Raw genomic sequence first — 25,254 nt, forward strand, 5'->3', positions numbered from 1 at the left:
TCTTCAAAGATGTCACATAAATACACAATAAGTGCCCTGCTTGTTGTGTATTTATGTAACATCTTTAAACAACTCAGAGAAATAACTGCCCCAGACTTTACTTATATCTGTTCCATGAGGATGTTGGCTTACAGATTATGCCTATCGTGCCCTGTCCATGCCTCCGCATACCATTTGCTGCTCGTCTTCTCCCTGTCTGTGCAGGACATTGCCAGTCTTTTAAAAGCTGCATAGTAATATGCCATCAATTCCGTGGAAACAGATCCTCACCTCCACTCTCAATGGCTCATGTGTCATGAGTTTTTCAGTAATGGGAATGAGGCTCTGCTGAGGCACGGCAGAAGAGTGGAAATAGCAATGTGTGGCTGTTCAAGTCTGAAGGATGGGGGCTCAAATGCCCACCTTTCAAATTACTAACTGGGTTTCTCTTTGAATCAATTTCCTCTTCTGTAAAATGTAGATGATAATATCTACCTGGCGGTAGATATTTGTGTGAGATCAGTTCTGATCATTGAAGTATTTTATTATCTGCCTAAACTCTTACATAGTGGAAGGCTCCAGGCTTGGGTAATGGTAAAATATATCTGTAGGACTTGGAGAAGCTACTCAACCCCTAAATTGAGTTGATGCCTTTGGGTCCATAGTTCTGGACTCCACTCCATGGATTGAACCAAGCACTATGTATAAGATAATACCTATCATTCTCTTGTGCCCAGCCTCAGGCATCTTGTCAGCACTAAGGGGAGAAGGGCAGAGGGAGTCTTGGCAGATCCAACTCATACGGTTGCATGTTAGAGCAGCACTTAAGATTTGGGGTAGGGTGGGGGTGAGAGAATATCAGCAGAAAGAGTCCCAGAGCTTGATACAGATTTGATACTTTTTGAATCATGGGATTCTAGAAATATAGACAAAACAAAATGTTCTACTGATGACACAGAAAGGTTTTTATCATCATTCATTTTAGCCCTTGTTCAGCTAAAGGCTTTTCTAGGGTATGATGAATTCATAGTAATATGTAGTTTCACAGCATACTATTGCTTACCATTTTCTGCTTTCTTAACAAGATGGTGTTAGGCTGGGAGAGCTGTAATTTATAGCGTAGGAGAAGCCTTTCAAATTAAAAATCTTGAATCTCACTCATCCTTATTTGGAGGGGATTTAAGGGCCCTCAATTTAAAGAGTCCTCTCCCATGCCCTGATTTCTAAACCAATTGATAAATAAAATACTTTTTAAAAATCAGAAGACAAAATATCACCTTTATTGTGAGAGAATTTAGTTTAGAACTGTGGCCAGGGCACTTCCTAACACTGAACCCCCAATTACACCATCATAGCTACCTGGTCACTGGCAGGGCTAGACCACAGCAGCCCTTCTTACATGTGATCCGCCCTAGCCTATAAAGCTGATGGCATGAAGGTGTGGGTGGCAGTGTGCTTCCCACCAGCACCTGTCCCCGAAGAGGAAGAGACGGGGTGGGGTGGTGGGGACTAGTCATGTCCAGTTTTTCCTTCGAAGCTCTACAACCTAGAGAGTAATAGGTGAGAGGGTGGAGAGAAGACAAGAGTAGATGGAAGGGAATAAATATCAGGAGTGAAGTAGCTTCCCCCTCCCTTAGCATTCATCTTTGACGACTGCTTTTTTTCATTTATTTATTCAGCCTGCACCTATCAGGCACCTATGATGCATCACGGCTGTATTAGCGCGTGGGATTCAGAGATGATGGATCCCTACTCTCAAGAAATGGGCATCTGTTGAGGGACACGTAAACAGGCAGTTTATACAGGATGACACTGGCATAAAGTTGTGTATAGGTGCCACAAGAAGGCATGGGAGGGAGTTTGGTCCAGTGTGGGCCTCCAGGTAAACATATTTTAGAGGAGTTGACTTCTAAGCTGTTTAGTAGGGATAACATCCTGGTATCTTAAGAGAATATAGAACTTTTCTTCTGAAACCAGCTTGGTGGCCTAAAATTGGATTACCACTAGATAAAAATGTAGGGCAAAACTATAGTTTCAGAAATCAGGTACTTTCTTAGAAATTAAAAACACAGGTTGAGCGGATTCTGTTTATCTTGTCAGTTTATCAGAGCTCAACTTTAGCAAGAAGGAACATCATGACAGGGTATTCAGTACATGTGCTCAGCATCCCAACAGTTTGATGTCTGAAATGGAAGCTGTTCTCAAAAATGTATACTGTGTGACGTAAGACAGCCTTTTCTATTTAGGAGTTTGAGATGACTTGCCATACAATACAATTCTAAAAGTAAATATAGGGACCGGGCTTGGTGGCTCATGCCTGCAGACCCAACACTTTGGGAAGCCTAGGAGGGGCAGATTGCTGGAGCTCAGGCGTTCGAGACCAGCCTGGACAACATGGTGAAACCCCATCTCTACAAAAAATACAAAAATTAGTTGGGCATGGTGGCGTGCACCTGTAGTTTCAGCTACTTGGGAGGCTGAGGCAGGAAAATTGCTTGAGCCCGGGAGGTCGAGGCTGCAGTGAACCAAGATCACGCCACTGCACTCAAGCCTGGGTGACAGAGTGAGACCCTGTTTCAAAAAATATATATATAATAAAAATAAAAGTAGGAAAACATGCCAAGTGCCTTCTGTATTATCAACTTTTCTAGGTCTCAACTCCCTTATGTGTTAATGGAAATAACACTAACTGCTCTACTCACTCTCGTAGTCAGATTATCAGAACAAATGGGGTAACAGATGTGCTGTGCTGTAGACAGTTAAAAGTCCAAGGCATCATTTTTAATATCCTCTTATAATGAAATACAAATGGATGACAGCCTGGAGCAGAGTATGTATTTTTTCACTAATCAGTTGCCTCTGGCACTAATACTAAACTTTGCAGCTGTGGCCAGAAAAACAGGGGGAAGGCAGATCTAGGGGAAAAAAATTCCTATGAAATAAATACATTTTAATGGGAATAATCCTTACCAGTGCCCTAAGAAACAGGGAAATGGGAGCGGGGCAAGAAGAATTTTTATACTGTTGATTTGTTTGGAGAAAGATTGATAAACTATGCCAGGTCTCTTTAGGATACTATGACAAATGGAAACATGACCTTTGTAAGAGCATTTCACAACCAACGTGCTCCATTCCCACAGATGAACCACCTGTGTGGGTTTTGATACCTACTGAAAAAAGACCACTTCTTTTATTTATTCAATAAATGTTTATTGAGCATCAGCTATGTGCCAAGCATTCTTCTAGGTGGTAGGGTTCAGCAGGGAATCCCTGGCCTTATGGAACTTTGATTCTAGAGAGGGAAGAAAGACAGTGAACGAAACAGTGAGTATGAAAGGTAGGTAGGATATAAGACAGTTATATGTAAGTGCTACATAGGGAAATCAAGCCGAGAGAGGAGGGATGCAGCTCTAAGCAGGGTGATCAGAGGAGGGCTATTTGAGAAGGGCAAATTTGAACAAAGCCTGGACAAAGATGAGAGCATGAGCCAGGATGCTGTAGGAGGAGAGGTTTCCAAGCAGAAGGACCAGCCAGTAGAAAGGCAGACCAATGTGGTGAGATCAGGGAATGAAAGCAGGGGGTGAGGTCAGAGTGCAGTGAGGATGCATTTGGGGCCTCGGGGATGTAAATCACACCGGTTCTTACAGGCTCTTGTAAGGACTTCAGCATTTACCCTGAGTGAGATGGGGCAGAGAGGTAATACCACCTAGATTTTAATAGATACACCCCGAAGGTTTTGTTGAAAATAGATTGCCAGGAGCAAGAATTAAAGAATTAAAACAGGGAGTTAAAAAACTGGGTTTTTCCAATAAATAAAATGAGCATCTTCTACATGCCAGCCAGTATTCTAGGTACAAGGGATATAAAAGTGAACAAAACAGGCAAAAATCCCCTGCCCTGGTGGAGCTTACATTTTAGTGGAAGGGGATACACAATAATTAAAGTATAAGTAAATTAGTGAGTTAAGGACCAGTAAGTACAATGGAGAAAACTAAAACAGGCAGGGTTGATGGGGAGGGGCACTATTGCAATCATCCAGGCAAGAGTTGCTAATGACCCGCACCAACGTGGGAGCAATAGGGGTGATGAGAAGTAAGTGGGTTCCGGGTATATTTGAAAGGTAGAGCTGACAAGACTTACTGACACATTAGATATGGGTTGAGAAGAATTGGTGATGATGCCTAGGTTTATGACCTGAGCAACTGGGATAGAGTTGCCAGCAGCTGAGATTGGGAAGACCACAGGAGGGGCATCTCTGGGTGAGGGGTGGAGATCAGAAGTTCGGTTTGACCAAATTATGTTTGAGATGCCTATTAGACATCTTATTGCTGGACTACTCATAATAACCTGCTGCCTATTGCAGCTGTTTGCAGGTGACTGGGTTTTTCTATGTGCATCATCTCATTAAATTGAGAAGGGACTCCTTTTTGAACAAGTAATACAATTAACGAATAGACTAAGAGTCCTGAGAACAGCTCAGGCATGGAGGAAATCTTTCATTATGTCTGGGTCTGTTTGTGCTGTGGTAATTCAAAATATACAATTCTTTCTGTTAATTGTACTTTTAAGTTCCAATTTTTATATTGTAGATTGGAATCAACATACTATAAAAATGAACTTTTCCAGAAAAAAATGAAGATTGGCATCATAATCTAGAAATATAATAGAAAGAGAAGAAACACGTTTGAATTATGATGGAAGATAAAACATGCATATTTTCTTTTTTTAATTAATTAGGAACACAAAAACTCAATTTAAAAATGCATAAAAGACCTATCAACATGTTTCTCGATGCCTTCTTCACTATGAACTTTGGATTTTTTTCAACTAGAATTCTATTAAAATAGAAGCATATAATAAGTTACCTTTATTATTTATTTTTATATCTTTGATGAATCTTGTATATATTTATTATACAAATGAATATGAATTCATTAGCCAAGAACATAACAATAATCTGTGACTGGGATTTAAAATTTCTCATATAATAATTAACATGTGTTGAATGCTTTTTGGTTAGCAAAGCTCCTTTTACATATATATTATCTCATCCCATCTTCTCAACCTTCCTATGAGGTCAGGATTTCATAGGCAAAGAAACTGAGATTGGAAGATGGAGGTTACATTCCCAAGTTAGTTTGGTAGGGACTCAAACACAGGCCTTTCCATGCTCTTTCTACTACCTCATACTGTCACTGAACAAATTACAAACAATGTGACTAGATTTCTGGTTCTGGGGGAACCACAGCTGTCTGCTACTGTCTGAAATTAACAACAACAAAGTATTTTGCCTTTTTTTTTTTTTTTTTTTTGAGACGGAGTCTCACTTTGTCACCCAGGCTGGAGCGCAGTGGCACTGTCTCAACTCACTGTAACCTCTACCTCGCGGATTCAAGCGATTCTCCTGCCTCAGCCTCCCGAGTAGATGGGACTACAGGTGCCCGCCACCATACCTGTCTAATTTTTATATTTTTTAGTAGAGACAGAATTTCACCATATTGGCCAGGCTGGTCTCGAACTCCTGACCTTATGATCCTCCCACCTCAGCCTCCCAAAGTGCTGGGATTACAGGAATGAGCTACTGCACCCAGCCCAAGTATTTTGCTTTTACGGATGTGTCAGGCACTTTACAAATTAATTGTTTGTTTGTTTGTTTGTTTTTCTGCAACAGAGTCTCTGTCACCCAGGCTGGAGTGCAGTGGTGCAATTTCAGCTCACTGCAACCTCCATCTTTCTGGTTCAAGTGATTCTCATGCCTCAGCCTCCTGAGTATCTGGGATGACAGGTGCCCACCACCACACCCAGCTAATTTTTGTATTTTTAGTAAAGACAGGGTTTCATCATGTTGGCCAGGCTAGTCTCAAACTCCTGGCTTCAAGCAGTCCACCTTCCTCAGCCTCCCAAAGTTCTGGGATTACAGGTGTTAGCCACTGTGCCCAGCCCACTTTACAAAATGTTTTTATATATGTATTATCTCACTTCGTCCTCAGAATAATCCTATGAAATAAATTCTCTTGTTACCCAGATTGAGAAAGACAAAGCATGGAGAGATAAGGTAACTTTCTCAAGGTCACTTAACCAGGGTGCCAGAGTCATGATTTCCATCCAATTCACCTTCAACCTAGAGCTCATAGGCTTGGCTGTAACATGAGGATCTTTGCTTCAGCCCAAAGCTCCTTTTTTTTTTTCCAGTGAAAACCCAATGACAGAAATATAGAGGAAGATGTTAGTAGTTGTTTGTACTTCAGTATGAATTGGTTTCTGTTCCAGAGAGTGCGTCTTATTAGCAGGTAAAGGAAGAGAGCAGAAAGTTTGAGGGGAGACATAAGGACTGTGTTTCCTCTGTCAGAGAAGCAGCAGTAGATTTTAAGAAAGAATGAAAAAAAGGAGTTAGTGACTTCCATTCACGGAACTTTTTTTTTTCATTAGTGATGCCTGGACTATGTTACTGTTCTTTTTCTTAATTTTAAAATTTTACATTCAATAAAATTCACTCTTTAATGTACAGCTCTGTGAATGTTAATAACATTCTTGTAACCAACACCACAGACAGGATACAGAACAATACCCAAACTCTCTCATTGTTCTCACCTACTCTTAGTTTAATGTCTGATGTCACTTAGTGCCAGGGAGCTTATTTTACTTTGCTCGATTTCCACATTGATTTTAATTCCCCTATCAGTGCTGCTGCTATCCCATCATGTTTCAAAAATTGAGAGATTATGAAAGAGACCCAAATACATACAGTATTTTAATCTATGGTAACAGTGGCATTTTATATTAGAGGAGCAAAAAGGGTTAGTCAGTCAAGTATATTGGGAGAGTCTGGAAAAAATATTTCTTGCATCAAGATAAATTTCAGCTGGAAACAAAAATATGATGTTAAGCCATAAAATAGCACAAGAAAATACAGGATAAATTTTTATAATGTTGGAGTAAAGAAGGGCTTTCTAAATAATGCCCAAAAACCAGCAGCCATGAAAGGAAAGTATCCAAAATTTATGGAAAAAACACCATGAGTAAAGTCAAAAGACAAAAGATAGAAGAAAAAGTGTAAACATACGTGACGGGGCTAAATTATCTAACATATAAATTATTTTTAAAAGTGAGTAAGAGAAAGACCAACAATCCAATAGAAAGACGAGAAAAGGATATAAACAGAGAGAAAAGGAAAACATTTAAAAGACATTTCATTCATGTAGCATGAGAGCAATACTGATTAAAACTTGAATGATATTTTCATCTATTATATTAACACATCAAAAGGTGTCTTAACACAATATTGGTAAGTATGTGGAAAACAGACATTCCCTTATGCTGTTAAAGGACTGTAAATTGGTTCAACCTCTTCAGAGGACATTTTAATTTTATATATATATAAAATTTAAATGTGTGTAATAAACTTTATAACACAAAAACATTAATGTTTAAATTTTGTCCCTATGTTAGTACATATATAAATTTTACTTGTAAGCTGTGCATACTTGGTTTGGACATATGAACAAAACTGTACATAAAGTATTGATTGCAACATTGATTACAATAAGAGACTGGTAATAACTGAAACACCCACCAAGTGAGTACTGTACCTTAGGAACCCTTTAAAAATAAAAAGATAGGTCTATCTCCGTGAATTCATGGACTAATCGTTGAGTTATATGGTTATATTAATTCAGCAAAGGAGAGTGCTAAGAAATGTGTATGGAATGCTGCATCGGAGAGGGGATGCATGTACAAATTGGATTGTATGTGGAAGGATAGAAACTAATAGTGGTTTACTCCAGGGAAAGGGACAAGGTTGTTGGCGGACAACTTTTTGGTGCCTTATCCAGTGAGAAAGATATTGCTAAGTTTTCAATCCTCCTTTTATATCAAATATTATGATTTCTTTATTCTTAAAAATATTTGTCTAGTGATCTAATAATAATCTTGTTTATACTAAAATGATGACAGTGATCAAAACCACATACTCACACATGGGGGAGTTCATAAAATCCTTGGCAATTTTTATACATCTAGCTTTTAGCTGTACTAACCTGAACTTTTGGAGTGATTCCAAAAATGTGTGATTTTTCTAGTAATGAATAATACTCTTTTCCCCCTCACAGAGCGCATGGGGTTCAGTGTAAGGTGAGCATTTTCATTCACAGTAGCTATTAGTTGGTTATAGGTTCTGCCTTACGAACCCATTAAATATAAATGTACTTGTACTATCTTATAACATAATTTGTTATAAATGCTTTTTAGAGCATTTTAATTTTGTGTAGTCTAATATTTTAGTGTTTAAATTTTTTAAATGGAAAGAAAGAGAATTATTAAAAATCAAGCATTTTGATAGGTATTTTCATATGCATTACCTTAGTTGCATTAGTTATTATAAATCTGCACCACTGGAATTGTTAGCTCTTTTAAAGAAGATGAAATTGAGCAAAAGTTCAGATCCCAGTCTGTTGGACTCCAAAGCCCAGTATTTTCTACTCTACCAGGACACGTGTTATGTTTAGAGATGTCATATCATGCAGCTTTCCCTTGAAAATCATAAAACGCCCCATTAAAAATGTTTTACATTGCATCAAGAATAACACCATCCTGGGTACGTTGAAATAGATGAAAAAACGGAAACCAAAGCAGGAAAAAGATTAAGAGATAAGCATTGCAAAAAAAGAATAGGAAAAAGAACAGAACTTTGGACGATTCCATTCATTTGGGTTGTCATAACCCAGTCAACTCTTGTGTTCACCTTAGTTTTTTATTGTTTCAGATGACAGATGAGTTTAAGTCTCTATTTATGAAGATAATATATGGCATTTTAAGAAATTTGCAAAATACAGAAAAGCATAAAAAACAAAATTATATTCTCCCATTATCAACTATTAACATTTTTGTCTTGTTTCCTTATCTTTTGTGTGTGTGTGTGTGTGTGTTTATACACATATAAGATGATTGCGACCATACTGAATATAATATTTAGTATGCCATTAATTCAAATTTTATGCCTTTCTTACTCAAAAAAAAGTTAAGAAATGGGATTTTAAATCATTTTTACCTATATTTCCACTATAGAACATTAACTTTTCTTCCAACCTATGAAGTATGCTGCAGCATATCCTTAGACATATTTTTGTCCCCAACTCTAATAATTTTTTTAGGATATAGTTCTAGAATTGGAATTGCTAATACAAACAGTATGAACATTCCTCTTGATACACATTACTGCATTGCTTTCAGAAAGGTTGTGCCAATTTGTGTGTTTTCAGATTGCATACGAGTATGATCATAACGTTAACCCTTGAGAAGTTTGGGTGTTATCATTTTTAGTTGTTGGAAGGCAGATGTGTTGGGGATATAATGTCCCTTATCAGATATTAGAATCAGTAGTCCCTGATGAAATGATTTTAGTGTTTTTCTTTACTCGTATTAATTATATTAAAATTGGAATTCTAGGGATTTCCCATCCTATTTGCAAAGCCTCTCCATAGGGATCACCCTTTGGACTGTTCCTGTGAAGAGAGTGACCTGTTGGACATCACAGAGGGGTAAAGCCTTAGTTGAAGGGCTGGGAGATTGGAGTAAATAATGTCCATTATACTGGACTCTATATAGAGAAGTTCAGAGAGGTTCAGACTTGCCAAGATCACATTTCTAGTAAGAGATCTAATGAATTCAATCCAGGATTTGCTGGTTTTTAAAATTTATTTTCTATTGACTGTGTTGCACTGTCTCCAAAAAAAAGTATTATTTGAGATTTTTAGGTTCCATTTGTGTTTAAGATTAAAAATTACTAGAAGTTATTTAAAAATCATCCATAATCTGGCTGGGTACGATAGCACACATCTGTAATCCCAGCACGTTGGGAAGCTGAGACAGGAAGATCACTTGAGCCCAGGAGTTCAAGACCAGCCTGGGCAATATAATGAGACAGTGCCTCTACAAAAAATAAAATTTTCCAGGCGTGTGGCACACATCTGTGGTCCCAGCTACTCGGTAGGCCGAGGCAGGAGGAGGATCACTTGAGCCCAGCAGGTCAAGGCTGCAGTGAGCCATGTTAAAGCCACTGCACTCTAGCCTGGGCAACAGAGCAAGACCCATTTCAAAAACGAAAAAAAAAATCATCCATAATCCCAGACTTCAAAGATAATCACCCTCTGTGCATATTTTCCAGTCATTTTCTGTGCATATTTTAATCATAATTGATCATGATATATGTGTGTATGTGTGTATTATACAGTTTTGTAAATGATTCTTATTTCATCTTATAAACACATTACAATGTCATTAACTATTATTTTAAGATACTATTAATGGCTGCAAAATATTCCAATGTATGGATGAAGCATTAACTTATAAGTTGGTTCCAATTTGTTGCTCTTATAAGTAGTGATGTAATGAACATCTTGTAGCATAAACCTTTATCTGTATTGTTAGTATTTGTGGAGGATAAATTCCCGAAGTAGATTTCCAGAGTTGCACTGCCTTTTGAGAGGCTGCAGAAGTCTTTCAAGAGGGAGCAATCCAATATATTGATCAAAGTTTCTTTTTTTAGCAAACCCCAGCCAAATCCAGGGTTTATTCCCTGTGGCTATTTAATATAACTTTCCCCTGTCCCTACCCATATACATGGTTGCTTCTGATCAATAAATATTTTCTTTCAATTGAGCAACACACAGCATACACATAAAAATAAATGACAGTCATAGAATTTGGATTCGCCATCAGAAATAAATTTAAATGAACTGAAACAAAGTTGTATTCTTAACCTTTAAAAACTATTATGAGAAAGAATGTTACAGGCAGTTCAAACAGACAGACTGTGGGCCAGGTGCAGTTGCTTGCCCCTGTAATCTCAGCACTTTGGGAGGCCATCACAGGAAGATTGCTTGAAACCAGGAGTTCCAAACCAGCCTGAGCAACATAGCGAGACCGCTACCTCTGCAAAAAATAAAAGTAAAAAAAATTAGCTGGGCACCATGGCACGTGCTTGTAGTCCTAACTACTGGAAAAGCTGAGGTGGGAAGATCACTGGAGCCCCCAGGAATTTGAGGCTGCAGTGAGCTATAATGACACCACTGCACCGTACTCCAGCCTGGGTGACAGAATAAGACCCTGTCTCTAAAAAAAAAAAAAAAAAAAAAAAAAAAAGATTGGCTACAGGAAACACTCATTGCACTCATTGTAAAGTGCCTTCTTCTTGCACAGATTTTGGTCACATAAGGTCAAATCATCTCCAGTTGAAAGGTCTCTCTGGTCTCCTCTCTGTGTGCACATTATAGCATGAATTGTCTTGCACCTCCTTTTCTATACTTTTTACCCCAAATTCTGAGATAGCTTGACCTCCTACTGCCCTTAGGATCCTTAATACAAACAGAAATACCCACAGAGCAAAGCCATCTGGCCAGACTATTTCTTTTCATGATTTTTGTGAGTTCTTGGCACCTTAGACATGCCATGCAAATAGTTATCATACACATAAAGCAATGCTAAAAATAAGTTAGAATTCATTAGCTTTTCAGGAAGGAAGCTTGTGGGCATGTTGTTCTGTAATAATTGACTAGCGATAAGGAGGCTTTCATTCTGTGCCCTGAGGGTTGTGAGTTTTTGTTGTTGCTGTTGGTAACTTGTTTGTAAAGACAAAAGATTTGCAGAAATAATAGGATGAGGTAGCTGTACAGATGTGATCAAAATAATAGAAATTCGGCGTAGTTGTCCTCTAGATGCTAAACATCTGGATAAAAACAACATCCATTCCATCTTGTGGGGATTTTGAAACCTCTGAATATTGGATCATGTGTAAGTAAGGCCTGTAGATTTTTAAAAGGCTGTTTCTCTAGCTATATAATGATTTTAATAATACTAGCCCAGGCCTTGTAAACTTGTCAATACCAATTGATTTCTTTGAAGAAGAAACATTCCGATATTTTCCAGCATTTCTTTTGTGACCTTGTAAGAAATAGTGCTGGTCAGATTTTTAAGTGAGTTCAGTTGTAATGGTTTCATGTAGAAATTAGCCAATCTATTTTCTAACAGTTTCTGCATTTTTTTTAGACACGAAAGTTTTCTCACGGGGCCTTTTTTTTTTAATAGCGTGACAGTGCAGTTAAAAGATTTGGGAAATTATTTCAATGAGGTATTTAGCCACCTCCCTGTTTCAGTTTGCAACTGAATGCTTCTTAGGCACATTTCCTTTACTGCCAGGAGTCACTGATAAACATTTAATAAAACTGCAATTTGAATACCCAGGATTCTGTTTAAGTCTATATTCCTGAACTTGTTTTGATTACTTTTGTCTAATAACTGGCAAATTTTGAGCAGGTAGTAGAATCATATAGTAAGACTATTTTGAATGAAATTGAATTTTCGACTAGCTTTAGAGGGAGGCTCCCACACATGAATATGTCTGAGTTTCTGAAAATGAGGGAACACATGAAGGTGCATCTTGATATTTGAGATGAGCAGAGAAAGGTTTAGAGTGGAGGAATGTCTAGTTGCCTTAACAGTGATTAGAATTGAAATTTGGTGTCTGTTTATTTTGTAAATTATTTCCTCCTCTAAAAATAAATTCAACAGGCTTCTTACCCGTCATTTGAAACATTCAGGTCCCTGATTCCATTGAAATGCTACCTTTCCTTGCTGTATGGCAAAATGTAATTTGCAAGTTCCCTGTTTTCTCCTTTCCCTCTGCAATTGCTAGCTCCATTCCCTGCCTCTGTTCCTCCAATTGTGCTGTGCCCTTGGTGGCCTCAGTCCACTGGAACCTGTCAACCAACACATCTTTCACAGCCCATCCCAGAAGCCCTCTCCATCTCCCCTGTAAAGCTTGTCCTGTTCCTCCTGCCAGTGTCACTTTTCTGTCCTTTACACCCTGCAGAGTTTTATTTATATTACTTTTAGGCACTCGTGTTTCCATCTTCTGTACTTATCTCTCCCCATTAGGCTCTAACATGTTAGGGATAACAGTGTGTCTCACTCGCCTTTGCAGCCTCCATAGTGCTCAGTACAGAGCCTGGCACGTAGCAAGTGTTGAAATATCTCTTGGAGAGAGAGGAAAAAAATGAATCTATTAAAATGTCTCTATGATGCACTGCGGAAGCTAGACTTGGTGGATCGAGTTTAAGGGAATGAAGAGGGGGTGAATGTTTGCTACTTCCGTATATTTGGAGTCTTTGATAAAACAGACCAATTTTTCTTCAAACTTCATGTCGGTTTATAGACCAGGCTGCTAGGGTTTAGGGTACCTCATCGCTTCCTGCATCTGGAAGTAAATTCAGAACCTCAAAGCTCACCCTGCCGTATATTTTCTGCCAAGGTTCCTCACATTTTCCTCCTAGCTGCGGCCAGAGGAGCTGGCTGTCACTCAAGTAGGTCAGCCCCAGGTGAAACCAGCCACTTAGCCTCCTTCTGGGCACCCTGTGGGTATATGGAGGGCTGTTTGTTCAAAGAGCAGCTCTCCTTTCAGGTTTACCCTTTACACAGAAGAAATCTGGCTAAATTTTCTCCCTTTTCTGCCTTTCTGTGATTACATGTATTTTAGTGATTGCTAAATTTGAACTAAACCTTGAAACTAACTGCCTGCTTTCAAAACCAACCAATATGAACTCACATTTTCTAGTTTATCAGTTTTGGGGAATTTTATTAATATTATTTTTATCTTAAAGAAACATCAACTGGCTGAGTGTAGTGGCTCATGCCTGTAATCCCAGCACTTTGGGAGGCCAAGGTGGGAGGATCACTTGAGCCCAGGAGTTTGAGACCAGCCTGGGCAACATAGGGAGACCTTATCTCCACAAATAATTTTAAAAATTAAAAGGGCATGATGGCACATGCCTGTAGTCCCAGCTACTCAGGAAGTTGAAGTACAAGAATCATTTGAGCTCAGGAGGTCAAGGCTTCAGTAAGCCATGTTCATGCCACTGCACTCTAGCCTGGGCGACAGAACCAGACTCCATCTCAAAAATAATAAAGAAATATCAACTGACATCGGCATAAATATTTTAGTATCTTAATATCTTCTTCTTCAGTCATATTTTTTCCAAAGACAAGACAAAAGCATCTCCACTCAAATCAGTTTGACCACGTTCTCAACACCATGTTCAGGTGTAATTGTTGAGTGAAGGCTATTACAGACTCCAAACTAATTCATCTGGAAATGCCATGGTTCCTTTTTGCGGATATATCCCTTATACCTTCCCATTTGGGAAAAGAAAAAAGGAAAGCAACAAAAACTGGAATTTGTTTGGCTAGCAGTCAGTGAGCCACATTCATTTCTGAGGACGTAGAGGCGGTTCGGTCCTCTCAGGGACATCTGCCATGATAAAGAGCAGTGCTTGGTCCCAGCACCTTGGGAGGCCAAGGCGGGAGGATTGCCTGAGCTCAAGAGTTTGAGACAAGCCTGAGCAGCATGGGGAGACCCCCATCACTATTAAAAAAAAAAAAGCACCACTGATGGGTGATTCCCCCTACTAACCCTCTCCACCCCACTCCCTCGTGTCCATGTACCCCACAATGCCCCTAGAGGTAATTCCTAGCATCCTCAGAGGCCCTGTCAAACTATTGTTCATAAAGAGAGAACTGTTCTTGAGCCATTCCCCAACTGATCTTAGGAAGGCAGGACCGGTATTGTCTAAGTGAAGGATTAGAGAATTAGCAATGCCTACCCTAAGAGGGTAACACAGAAAGAACGCAAATTTTCTGGATATGGGATCAAATTCTGGTTTGGAATTTTGAAACTTACTGCTGTAGTGCTGGCCAAACTAAGACTCTTGGATAATGTGAAGAAATACATTAGAGAGAGAGAGACAAAATATGGTCAGATTAGTGTAAATGAGAGCTTGCCAGAAGCTTCTTATAGGAACATTCTTCAATGTTAGGAAAATGGTTCATAGCACTATCGCTAATATAGGTAAAATGGCTGCTAAAACAAAAAGCAAACACTTTCTGTTTCAGAAGCAGCCAAATAATCAATTATTTGATTTTTAATAGTCATGTTTGCCATGAGGACTCTTATAATGAGATTATGTAGCCAAGTTGATTTCCCTGTTGACTTTATCAATAAGTCATCAAGCACTTCTGAATCTCCCCTCCAGAATTCTCAAAAATGTCCTACAGTAATCTCCCCAGAATTTTCTGGATTTTATGATTTTTCATAGCTCTACCTACAGCTTTGATTATTGCTGTTGTAAATAAGTCAAGAATTATAATTAAGAAGGATATGAATATGATATATCATAGTATACACAGTTGTATGTAATGAATTACCTTATTGCCCCTTTACTTGATATTCATGTTGTAAGCTCTTAACTGTGCATGTATAATTGATTCACTATGGTAAATGTGATTGTTTTAACAAAAAGTTTCAATTAAGGTTTTATTCAACAGTGTAATTCCCTTATTCAATTGTTTCTCTAGGAAAATCAAATTCAACTTATGTTGTATCTTTTTTGGGACTACATCCTGTTATAGGTGACCACCCTGCTGGAATAATAGAAGATGAGTCAGAATTTCATTCTTCCTTCCTGCATTTTCCCTGTGTGCTTTTCCCAGAAGCTAGCTTTCTATGGAATAAATTTGCCTGAGCACCATTTGTCCCATTGTTTCACTTGGGTACTCAAAGACTAGTAGACTTTTGTAGTTTATATATATATATAAATGCAAACCCACTACCACCTCTCTTGCCATTGTTCTCTTTTTTAAAGAACTAGAATAAAATTTGGAGAAGCTGTGGTAGGCCTTGAGAGTATGAAAGGGCTTCTGGGATGTTGTAAAACTAAGACTGCAAGTTTTGTCCCATGACTGAAGAAGGGAAAGTATCTGATTGTTGGCCTCATAGAAATTTTGCATAGCTAAAGTATTTGTATGCTAAATCTTCTTTCAAATGGAGAAATTGAGGTTAAGCAAAAATAGATGATGGGATATAATATAGATACCTTTCCCGATTTAGTAAGCTTGCTATAGTGAAACTGTCTTCACAAAAAAATGACACCCCCCCAACCCCCAGAATGGCCTCTGTGTTGGGATCAGTTAGCATGCTTGTTTTGGATGTCCCCAGTATGGTAAGAATGTCATAGGAAATCCTGCTATGCGTCTATGATGAGCAGCAGGCGGGTGCACACTGTTCTATTAGGGCCATCAAACATGGACTCACGTTTCAGCGTCTGTCATCAATCACTCAGCCTTCATACCTTAATATACCCTTCATTCCTTTTTGTTCCTTCTCAACCTACCTACCTATTCATGTGTGAAAGAACACTTTTTTCCCTAACCACTAACAGGTTCAACAGGTTATTTCTCCTCCTAGCTGCCTCTTTATCCCTCCCACATCCTCTTTGTGCTCTAAGAGCAGGGGAACACACTATCAGATAATTATACTCTATCATTTTCAATTTATAAACTTTATGTTGCTGTTTCTCAAAGCATATCAATAAAGCCATGGGGTGAATGGAACACTTAATATAGATTATTTTACTGAGCTTTTAAAAAAATTAAATTACCCCCATGCCAGTAAGTGAGAGGTACATGCAGAATGGCTAAAGGCGGAGGTATTTCTCAAATCTATTCAAATTAATCTGGCATAGCGTGGGCTAGAGACAAAATCAGTAGATCCACATTGCTAGACAGTATGACATATACATTTAGATCATTTTAAATAAAGTCATTACTGAATAGATCCTCCTTAAACAAATACTATTATCACAAAAAGTTTCTTATTTAAATGAGACATCAAGGACCCTCATGCTCAACCTCTGTTCAGTGCCATGTTAACACAGCCACGTCCACATCCACATGACCATTGCAGATCTGTTTGGGTGGCTTAGCTCTTACCAAAGACAACCAACAGGGCCTGGGCCAGATGGTGGAAATTTTATCCCTAGAGTTGTTTAATGAGAGAAACAAGAAGTATGAGCAATTTTCTGTAAAACAGAAAGCCAGAGTAAGAGGAGCAGATGATGTCAATAAGGAAAAAAAAATCTGGCAGGAATTTGATATCATGCCCTCAATTATCTGTGTTTTAAAAAGTTGCATATCCTGATTGTTTCTTACATGGTGTTTGTCTAGAGTTAGCTTAAAAACCTGGATTGTTTCTTAGATGGTATGTGTCTAGAGTTAGTTTAAAAACCTTAGGCCTTTTTAATTATTGTTAAGACATTTGAAATTTTTAAGTAACTGTCTAAAGATTCTAGCTCAGAGGAACAATGTGAACAAATCCTTGGAGTTGGTGATAAAGAAGTGAATTGCAGGACAGCAAAAGACAAAATGTACCTTTGGATTTATGAGCCAGTGAAACACCAAAGCCACTGAATTTTTTCCCACTAAAGTAGAAAGAAGCTGTTAAGTACAAATACGAAAACCAACAACAAAACTTCCATGAACCAAGAAAGGATAGTAAACTGAAGTGTGTTACCTGAGGTTCCAGTGTGATATCTTAGTTCACAAAGGGTCTTGATAGTTTATGCCTGAACAGAAAGGTCCTAGGATGAGAAGACTACAAATGTTAATATGAAAAGCATATTTTGTGCATCATAAAGGTTCTAGACACAACTGGGCCTATAAAGACAGCTTATTCTGAAATGGTTTTCTACCTCCTTCCTGGAGAGCCCATTAGTTCCTTCTGTAAAGATTCCTCTTCCATCTCTAGCTGTAGAGGCACAGGACCATTTCATGATTTTTTAGGAGTGTAACGGTGTGAAAAGCAAGCTTGTAAAATGAACTGCTTTCCTCCCCTTCCTACCTAATTTCTTTCTCCCTCTGCTCTAAAGACTAGGATATCTCTTTCTGACCCCAGAGCTCATGTTTAACTCAGAAAGTATACTTTGCAAATGTCCTGCATGTTCTAATTTGTATGGTAGAAGGAGAAAATAGCTCGTCTGAGCATCAGTTTGATATCATTATATCCCAACGGTCTTTGGAAGCCAGTCCGCCTTCCCCCTTTTTTGACTATCTAAAATGCCCTTGCTAGCCAGACCCCTTTGCTAGCTACAGTGTTTGCACATTTCCTTGTTAATCAGCTGCGTCGGCTCAGAGACTGTGTGTTTTGGTGTTGTTTGTGTGTGCAATCTCGTGCCGCTTCCTGAACGCATGTGTCCCTTCCCTTCACAGCCTACTCGACACCCAGCACCTCCCCCGCAAACCGATTCGTCAGTGTTGGACCACGGGATCCAAGCTTTGTAAATATCCCTCAACAGACACAGGTGGGCCGCTCTCATCTTTTCTGTATGTGGTGCAGCTTGTATTATTCATCAGGTGCATTTTAACTTGTCTTTTGGCACAAAAGGCCGCATTTTCCAGACCCTGTCCAGTCTTCCCTTTCCTCCTGATCCCAGCCACATTTCCATGTGTTCTCAGAAATCACAGAAAACTTTGCCTGCAGTTTTTGCTTCTTGTATTGAGTGGGTAGAAGAAGAGCTGTTTTAGCTATGGCAAAAAAGGTTTCCCAGGGTTAGCTAGTGTGTGTTCCCTCTTAGGAATTCATGGCGCTGTAAATGCAAGCAGACAGAAGCAGGCCCCTACAGAACCTGAAAGTAAAACCAGTGACATCAGAGTGCATGCTGGGCATGGAGGGACCAGCCACTCCTCTGTATTCATTAGAGGGTCCCCAGGAACCCGGCAAGCTTTCTGAAAGAGAGAGGGGAAAAGGGTGCATGAGCCCTATTAAGTTGCTGGTGTTGGTCCAGAAATAAGACGTGTTTGTTAGTGGTTACTGCTGGCCACGGGGGAGCAAGGTGCGGTGGGTGGTGAGGGGTGTGTATGAGTCATATCTGAAGCAGGTGATTGAGAGAAGAGGACTGCCCAGACATCCAGCGCTTGTCTGCCCATAGACAGTTGTGTTTTGTGCTAGTCCAGGTCAAGGAGAAGAAATCTTTTTGAAAAGTTTTGGAATGGCTGCTGTATATTGAGAAACAGTAAAAGACTTTTTAAGTTCAAAGTTAGTATAGGTAGAGGCGTTCAGAGGTTTATGAAATAGAATTACATTCACGTTTTGAAATAAACTACTCTCTGATTTCCTAATTAGAACATGACCATATTTTATCATAATTAACCTAAGGAAAGTATTTTCTCTGTAAGGTTCTTAGCACGGTGTTTGAAAACATTCTTGGAGCAATTTTGTGCACATGCCTGTGTGTGGAATCTCCAGATGCCTAATTTATAACTATTCGCCTCCGTTTATAAAACTATGGCCAGGTGCATATGAATGGAATAGATTTGCCTTCCTGGGTCCCTTTGCTCCCTCTGTAAAGGGCTTTGGTTTATTGCTATGTTGACAGCACAGGTTAAACTGCATTGTATCTGAAGCCTTCCTCACACTGAAGCAGGGTCACAGAAAGTACAGCATCAGCAGAGAAGGCAGCTGGGAGGAGAGGGGGAGCCAAAATGGGAGAGAGAAGGTTAACTCTTGAATTTCCCACCTCTGTTGTTTCTTCTTAAACTGGCCTGCACATGGCATCTGAGATTAAAATCTCCTATTCAGTACCTCCCATAAAATTCTTTCAGTTATTTGCTTATTTTAAACATACCTTCAAATATTCAAACACTTTTCTGGTGAATTTGAAGTTGCATAATTACCTATAAAGCATTAAAACAGAAGAACGTAATTTAATTCTGTACATTTGGCGTAAGTGTCCAAGTTCAATGAGAGGGGGAGAACTGGAGATAGTGGCTCTATATTGGATGATTCATTTTCCCAAAGCATGAATGTCCTCAAGTTGCTTCATTAAGAGCCTTTAAAATGCAGCTTTGAAATGTCCTGTCTGTATTTTACATAGTATTTTTTATATAAGCTGTGATTCACAGCCCTGAAATTGTACGCTGTGTTCCATTCAATTTCTCTCTCTGTAATCGAAATGTATTATATTCCACTGTGGCTTTCCTTCACAAATGCCTCACTTAACCCAGAATCTGAGTTTTCGTAATGCTGACCACAAAAATTCAATTCCTAAAAATCCAGATTTTCCACGCATCTGGATGAATGATGTCATGTAGGCCCAATATTGGCATCTGGAACTGAATTTTTTTTTTTGTTTTTTTTGTTTCTGTTAAATATTTGGCATCATGGGGACAACAGCTTAAATTTTTCTTACCACAATGACACCTGCCACATTTGGCTTGAAGAAAGTCATTCCCAATTGTCTAATGAGAAACTATGCTAATAGAGTTGTCATTTTCCCCCCCAAAAAAGATATCTTGAGGTAAAAATTATGTATTCTAAATATTTTAATTTTAAAGCATATATATTAACTCTTTCCTTAAATGAGGGATTATTTTCTGGAACCACTTAAAGTGTTAGATATATGTAAATGTAGATAATAAAAATAATAATATACCTGAAAAAAGAAGTTCCCTTTCAAGAGGACATTGTTCAGAAGAGGAATTTTTGACAAGAATTTTTAAAAATATAATTAGAACATGGTCTGCATATTTCCTAGGCAAACTTGTGTTTTTCTATATTGATACCCTTGTTATATATAGCATGACATTTATATTAATTGAATTACAGGAAAAGTTATCTGGGAAAACAAAATTTTGCTTTCTACCTATGGAAGAATAAGAATTGAAGTGTCACCCAAGCAGATACTTAAGCTTTCTAAATGTAGAAGCAGTATCTTGTACATAAATCTATAAACAAATGCAAACTAAAATGGCCTTTCTGCTCCCAAAGACCAGTTTCCAGTGGAAATCTCTTAAAATGCCTGAAGCATCATCCTGTAGAAGATGGAATCGATGGGGTCTCTGTTTTTTCAAGTGGGTAGAAATTGAACCAATGCAGGCATTATAAGTAGGCAGCTTTCCGACTATCATAAGATCTTTTTTAAGAAAAAGAGTTATTTGATTGTATATAGCTTCTACGGGGCATTTTCTATGTACTAAGTCCATCAAGTATGTGATGCACCTAATCTTTATAGTCACCTAATAGGCTAGATCTCTACTTTATAGATGTGGAAGCTGAGACTAAGGAGACTGTTGATTTTCCCAAGGCCATACTATAGTCAGGAGTGGAGCAAGAATTTGTACCCAGTTCTGTCTGACACCAAGGCCTATGCCCTCTAACCACTGTATTATGTTACTGCCTCATGAGCTGGTGAGCTCTTTTCCCTGGGGATTTTCCAACAGACACTGATGCTCACTTCTCAGGAATACTACTGGTGGAGTCCCTGCTTTTATCCCTGAGACTGCATTCAAATCTAATCTTGAGTGTATACCCCCAAAAATGGAAAGCAAAGTTTCAAAGAGATATTTCTTTGCTTATGGTTGTAGCAGCATTCTCCACGATAGCCAAAAGGTAGAAGCAACCCAGGTATCCATTGACAGACGAATGGATAAACAAAACATGGTGTGTACGTAGAATGGAATATTACTCAGCCTTTAAAAGGAAGGAAATTCTGACACATGCCACAACGTGGATGAATCTTGAAGACATTATGCTCAGTGAAATAAGCCAGTCACAACAAAATAAATACTATATGATTCTACGGATGTGAGGTACCTAGAGTAGTCAAATTCATAGAAATGGAAAGTCGAGTAGTGGCTGCCAGGGGCTAGGGGGAGGGCAGAATGGGGAGTCAGTGTTAAAGGGGTGCAGAGTTTCAGCTTTGCAAGATGAAAAGAGTTCTGGAGATGGATGTTGGTGATGTTTGCACAACAACATGAACGTACCGAATCCCACTGAACTGTACACTCAAAAATGGTTAAGATGGTAAATGTTACATTGTGTGTATTTCACCACAATTTTTAAAACAGAATCATTAAATAAGCTCTAAAGTCCTTTTCACCTCTTAGGAGTTAAAAATTCTGTGAAACAGTCAGGGCAAGTGGACTGTTGATCAGAGTAATCATGTGCTGACTGCTCAGAAAAGCACTAATGATCATGCCCAGCACATAGTGGGTACTCCGCATACATTGGCTGAGTCTAAATGGTTCAGAAGGAACTTTACAAAATATGACTTTTTTTTATTATATTCATAATACATGTTAATTGTGGAAAATGCAGATGAGAAAAAGGATAAAAATCACTTGTAGTCCTACTATTAACATTTCTATATAAATCCATCCAGAGTGTTTCTGTGCATACAAATATATTGCAAAAAGTGAGATCATATTATATATATTGTTTGGTAGCCTGCTGTTTCTTCCCCTTAACAGTATATTATGGCCTTCTTACCATGTAAATTGGAAAAATTGAATATTGGCTTTTATTGCATCTATTCATCATCTGTAATGATTGGTAGGGAAAGATAACATGGATAATTGAAAGCCATTTTTCCTCCTCTTTCGCTTATAGTCTGTTTTTTTCTCCAGAGAATTCCTCCCTTGACTGAAGCAGAATTGCCTTCTCTTTAGCCTTGCCTTGAGCTAGTTTTCTTTCAAACTGCCTTCCAGTTGCATTGCATATCTCGCCCTGGCTTTCGGCTTTGTTCGAACATTCCTGCCTTATCTGTCCCATTCTTTTGCCTCACTTGTCTGCTACCTCTGCTACCATCATTTGCCTCTCGTTTTTCTTCCTCCTTCTCCATATCGTAACTGATCATTGAGATGAGAGGTGGCTACCTCCTTACAGCCTTTAGAACAACCATCAACACTGAGAAACTGTGGCCGCTTGTCCTACCTTGAATCTCTTATTTTTCAACATTGTCCCGTGACAGCTGATATTAACCTATAGAAAGGTCTCTGGGGTATACAGTATTTACTTCACTTTAGACACTGTTAACGTGCCCTGCACGCCCACTGAATGATATAATGTAATGATAGGGAACCTGCCATTGTTTCAAATAGCAGAAAGCCAATGGCCATTTCAGTTGCACCCCATAACTTAATCTGATCCCTGAAAATGAGAACCATTAAGAGGAGGCATTTATTTAAAGAAAAAAAAAGTTAATATTTCATCATCAGGTAATAAATAGAAATACCAATTTCCACGCAGGAGGACTGAGCAAAGAACTCATTTTGATTCAGGTTCTAGTTTAATCAAAAGGTTTAAATAAAATGCTTCACGTGCAGAACTCCAATGAGGACTAATTCTTTAAAATGAAAAATGAGTGCAAACAATATTAAAAACAGGCATTTCCTCCTTACCACCCAAATCTATCACTGTTTTGCATCAACAGAATCATGGTATCCGAAATGCTGTTTAAAACCAAATTACCATTCAGACTATTAGAAGAATCACTTGGCATGGCATGGGCCCGATTTGTTGACAAAAAGGCACAGGTGCTATAACCTTTGCTTAATAAATCATTTAGCTGCCTGACTTGCAAGCAGTGTGATTGCCTTTGCCTCATGAAATTTACAAATGTATGCACAAGCCACACACTTCACTGTGTTGGAAGCCGGCTGATCTGGTGAGGTCCCTGCATAGCTAAAGTATGGTCATGACACCCATTGTCTGCCTCTGGTGGGGGTGCACCCAGAATGGGAGAGGTAGAGATCTTGGAGAGCATTTTGAGCTGTTGCCATTCTGTGTGTCATATTCCTGAAGCTCTACCTGAGAAACCAAAGCTTAGGCCATCTGTGGAACTCTTCATAAGTTCCTTTCTTCAATCATTTAGTGTTTACTTAATTACTTAATATAGCCTCAACACCTACAAAGTACAGGGAATAAAAACTCTCCCCGAGTTGTTCGAAGTCTAGCAGAGGAAACATATGTGAAGAAATAATAGTAATGACAACATCAACATCAATAATGCAGTGTAATACCAGTACTATAAGGATTTGTCTAAGAGGCTTTAAGACAGCAGAGTTGGGTATAAGAACTTTCCAAAGAGTGGAAGCAGCAGAAGAGGCTGGATAGTTTTTCTGTCCTTGTCCTTGTCCTTGTCTAGCTTGGGCCTAATGATATAGTTCTTGTACACTTTTCCCTGCTTTTAACTTTTGCCAATCAGATGGTAGATCGTGTTTTAGCCCATCCCAATAAGAGAGACATGTTCAGTTCTATCTTCTCTGGACCAGATAAAATTAGACTCCTTTACTGCTGCACAAGGCTCAACCAGTAACCCCTTCACCCCTCATTTCCAAGAAACACCCCCTCCTAGCGGTACATCCTCACTTGCCCACCCAAGCTCACTTGAGATTGCATTTGAGTTAGCTGAAGCCATTCCCGGGCTCCTGCCCACCCTGACAGGAGCTGCCTGGGTGTAGAAGGTTAGTTAGCACACAGAAGTTCAAGGAGCAGCTGGAGAGTTACAAAGGCAGGAAACTCAGATTTCCTTAGAGAAAAAAAAAAAAATTATATATATATAATTTATATATATATTTATTATATAAAATATATTTTAAAATTTATTTATTATTGTAACAAATGTATATTATTTATTATAATAATAAATAATAATTATAATTATTAAATAAAGAATAATAAATAAATTTATATATATATATATCTCTCTCTCTCCCCCACCCTGCAACCCTACTTCATCTTCTAATTAGAAGTGGATTTGAGCATTTCAGTTTCAAGCCCACACAGCTGAAAACTCCCAAGATTAGAGAGGAATGGCAGATAAAATTCCATTTTCTCCTGACTTTGAGCCAAGTTCAATGTCTTATTGGCCAAACGAGTATTCTGCAGCACCCATGCATGCCAGGTTCTGTGTCTACACTCGCTACAATACTCAAGAGCCCTCTAAAGTTGGTGCTACATCTCCATTTTACAGATGAGGAAACTGAAGTCTCAGAAGAGTACATTTGTCCCTTGGTAATTGAGGTAGCTGAGATTTGAACCAGTCTCCAAAACTTATGTTTTTCCCAAATACTTATCTGCATCCCCAATTGTTTGTAGTGAAAGGTTACTGACCATTTTCTCTTTAAAAGAGTCTAAGATTGACTCACACTCTTATATCAAGGAATCAGAAGCCTTGAGGTTAGTCCAAGTGCTGCCTGGCTCCAGTGGGACTATGCTGAACTTGGTTCTTCTGAAGATCTGCCCCAGTCTCCTGCTTATGTCTCTGTAAAACCAAGACTGAATTCATTCTCTCATCCTACCTGGGAAGAAGACCTTTACTAATGATATTAGTCTGCATCTGTGAGAACAGCTAGCCTTTGTCCAGAGACCAGATAGCAGAGCAGCTAAGATAACTCCTTTATTTTCAGATTTTAGTTGAAGCTTTATTCCATCACTTAGAAGCATTCTCTGAGTTTTATTTTTGTTGTTGTTGGGTTTTTGGGTTTTTTTTCACAGTAATTCAATTTATCTAGTCTAGTTTTTTTAACTGTAAAATAGTGAAAATAGTGAGATATAAATATGTGTGTGTATATATATACACACACACAACCCTATGGTTTTCAGTCTTAAATTCT

At 38.6% G+C, this 25,254-nt stretch overlaps 1 protein-coding gene across 3 annotated transcripts in view; it reads left to right on the forward strand.

Annotated features, from left to right (window-relative positions):
• Positions 1-25,254, forward strand: part of NFIA (nuclear factor I A) — a 407,486-nt gene that overhangs the window by 352,744 nt on the left and 29,488 nt on the right. For all 3 annotated transcript variants that reach the window (XM_025382541.1, XM_025382549.1, XM_025382530.1), the window contains one exon: positions 18,070-18,161. In XM_025382541.1, the coding sequence (XP_025238326.1) occupies positions 18,070-18,161 (92 nt within the window). The remainder of the gene's footprint in view (positions 1-18,069; positions 18,162-25,254) is intronic.

The sequence above is a fragment of the Theropithecus gelada genome, chromosome 1 (assembly GCF_003255815.1).
Source record: "Theropithecus gelada isolate Dixy chromosome 1, Tgel_1.0, whole genome shotgun sequence".
Taxonomy (NCBI): Eukaryota; Metazoa; Chordata; class Mammalia; order Primates; family Cercopithecidae; genus Theropithecus; species Theropithecus gelada.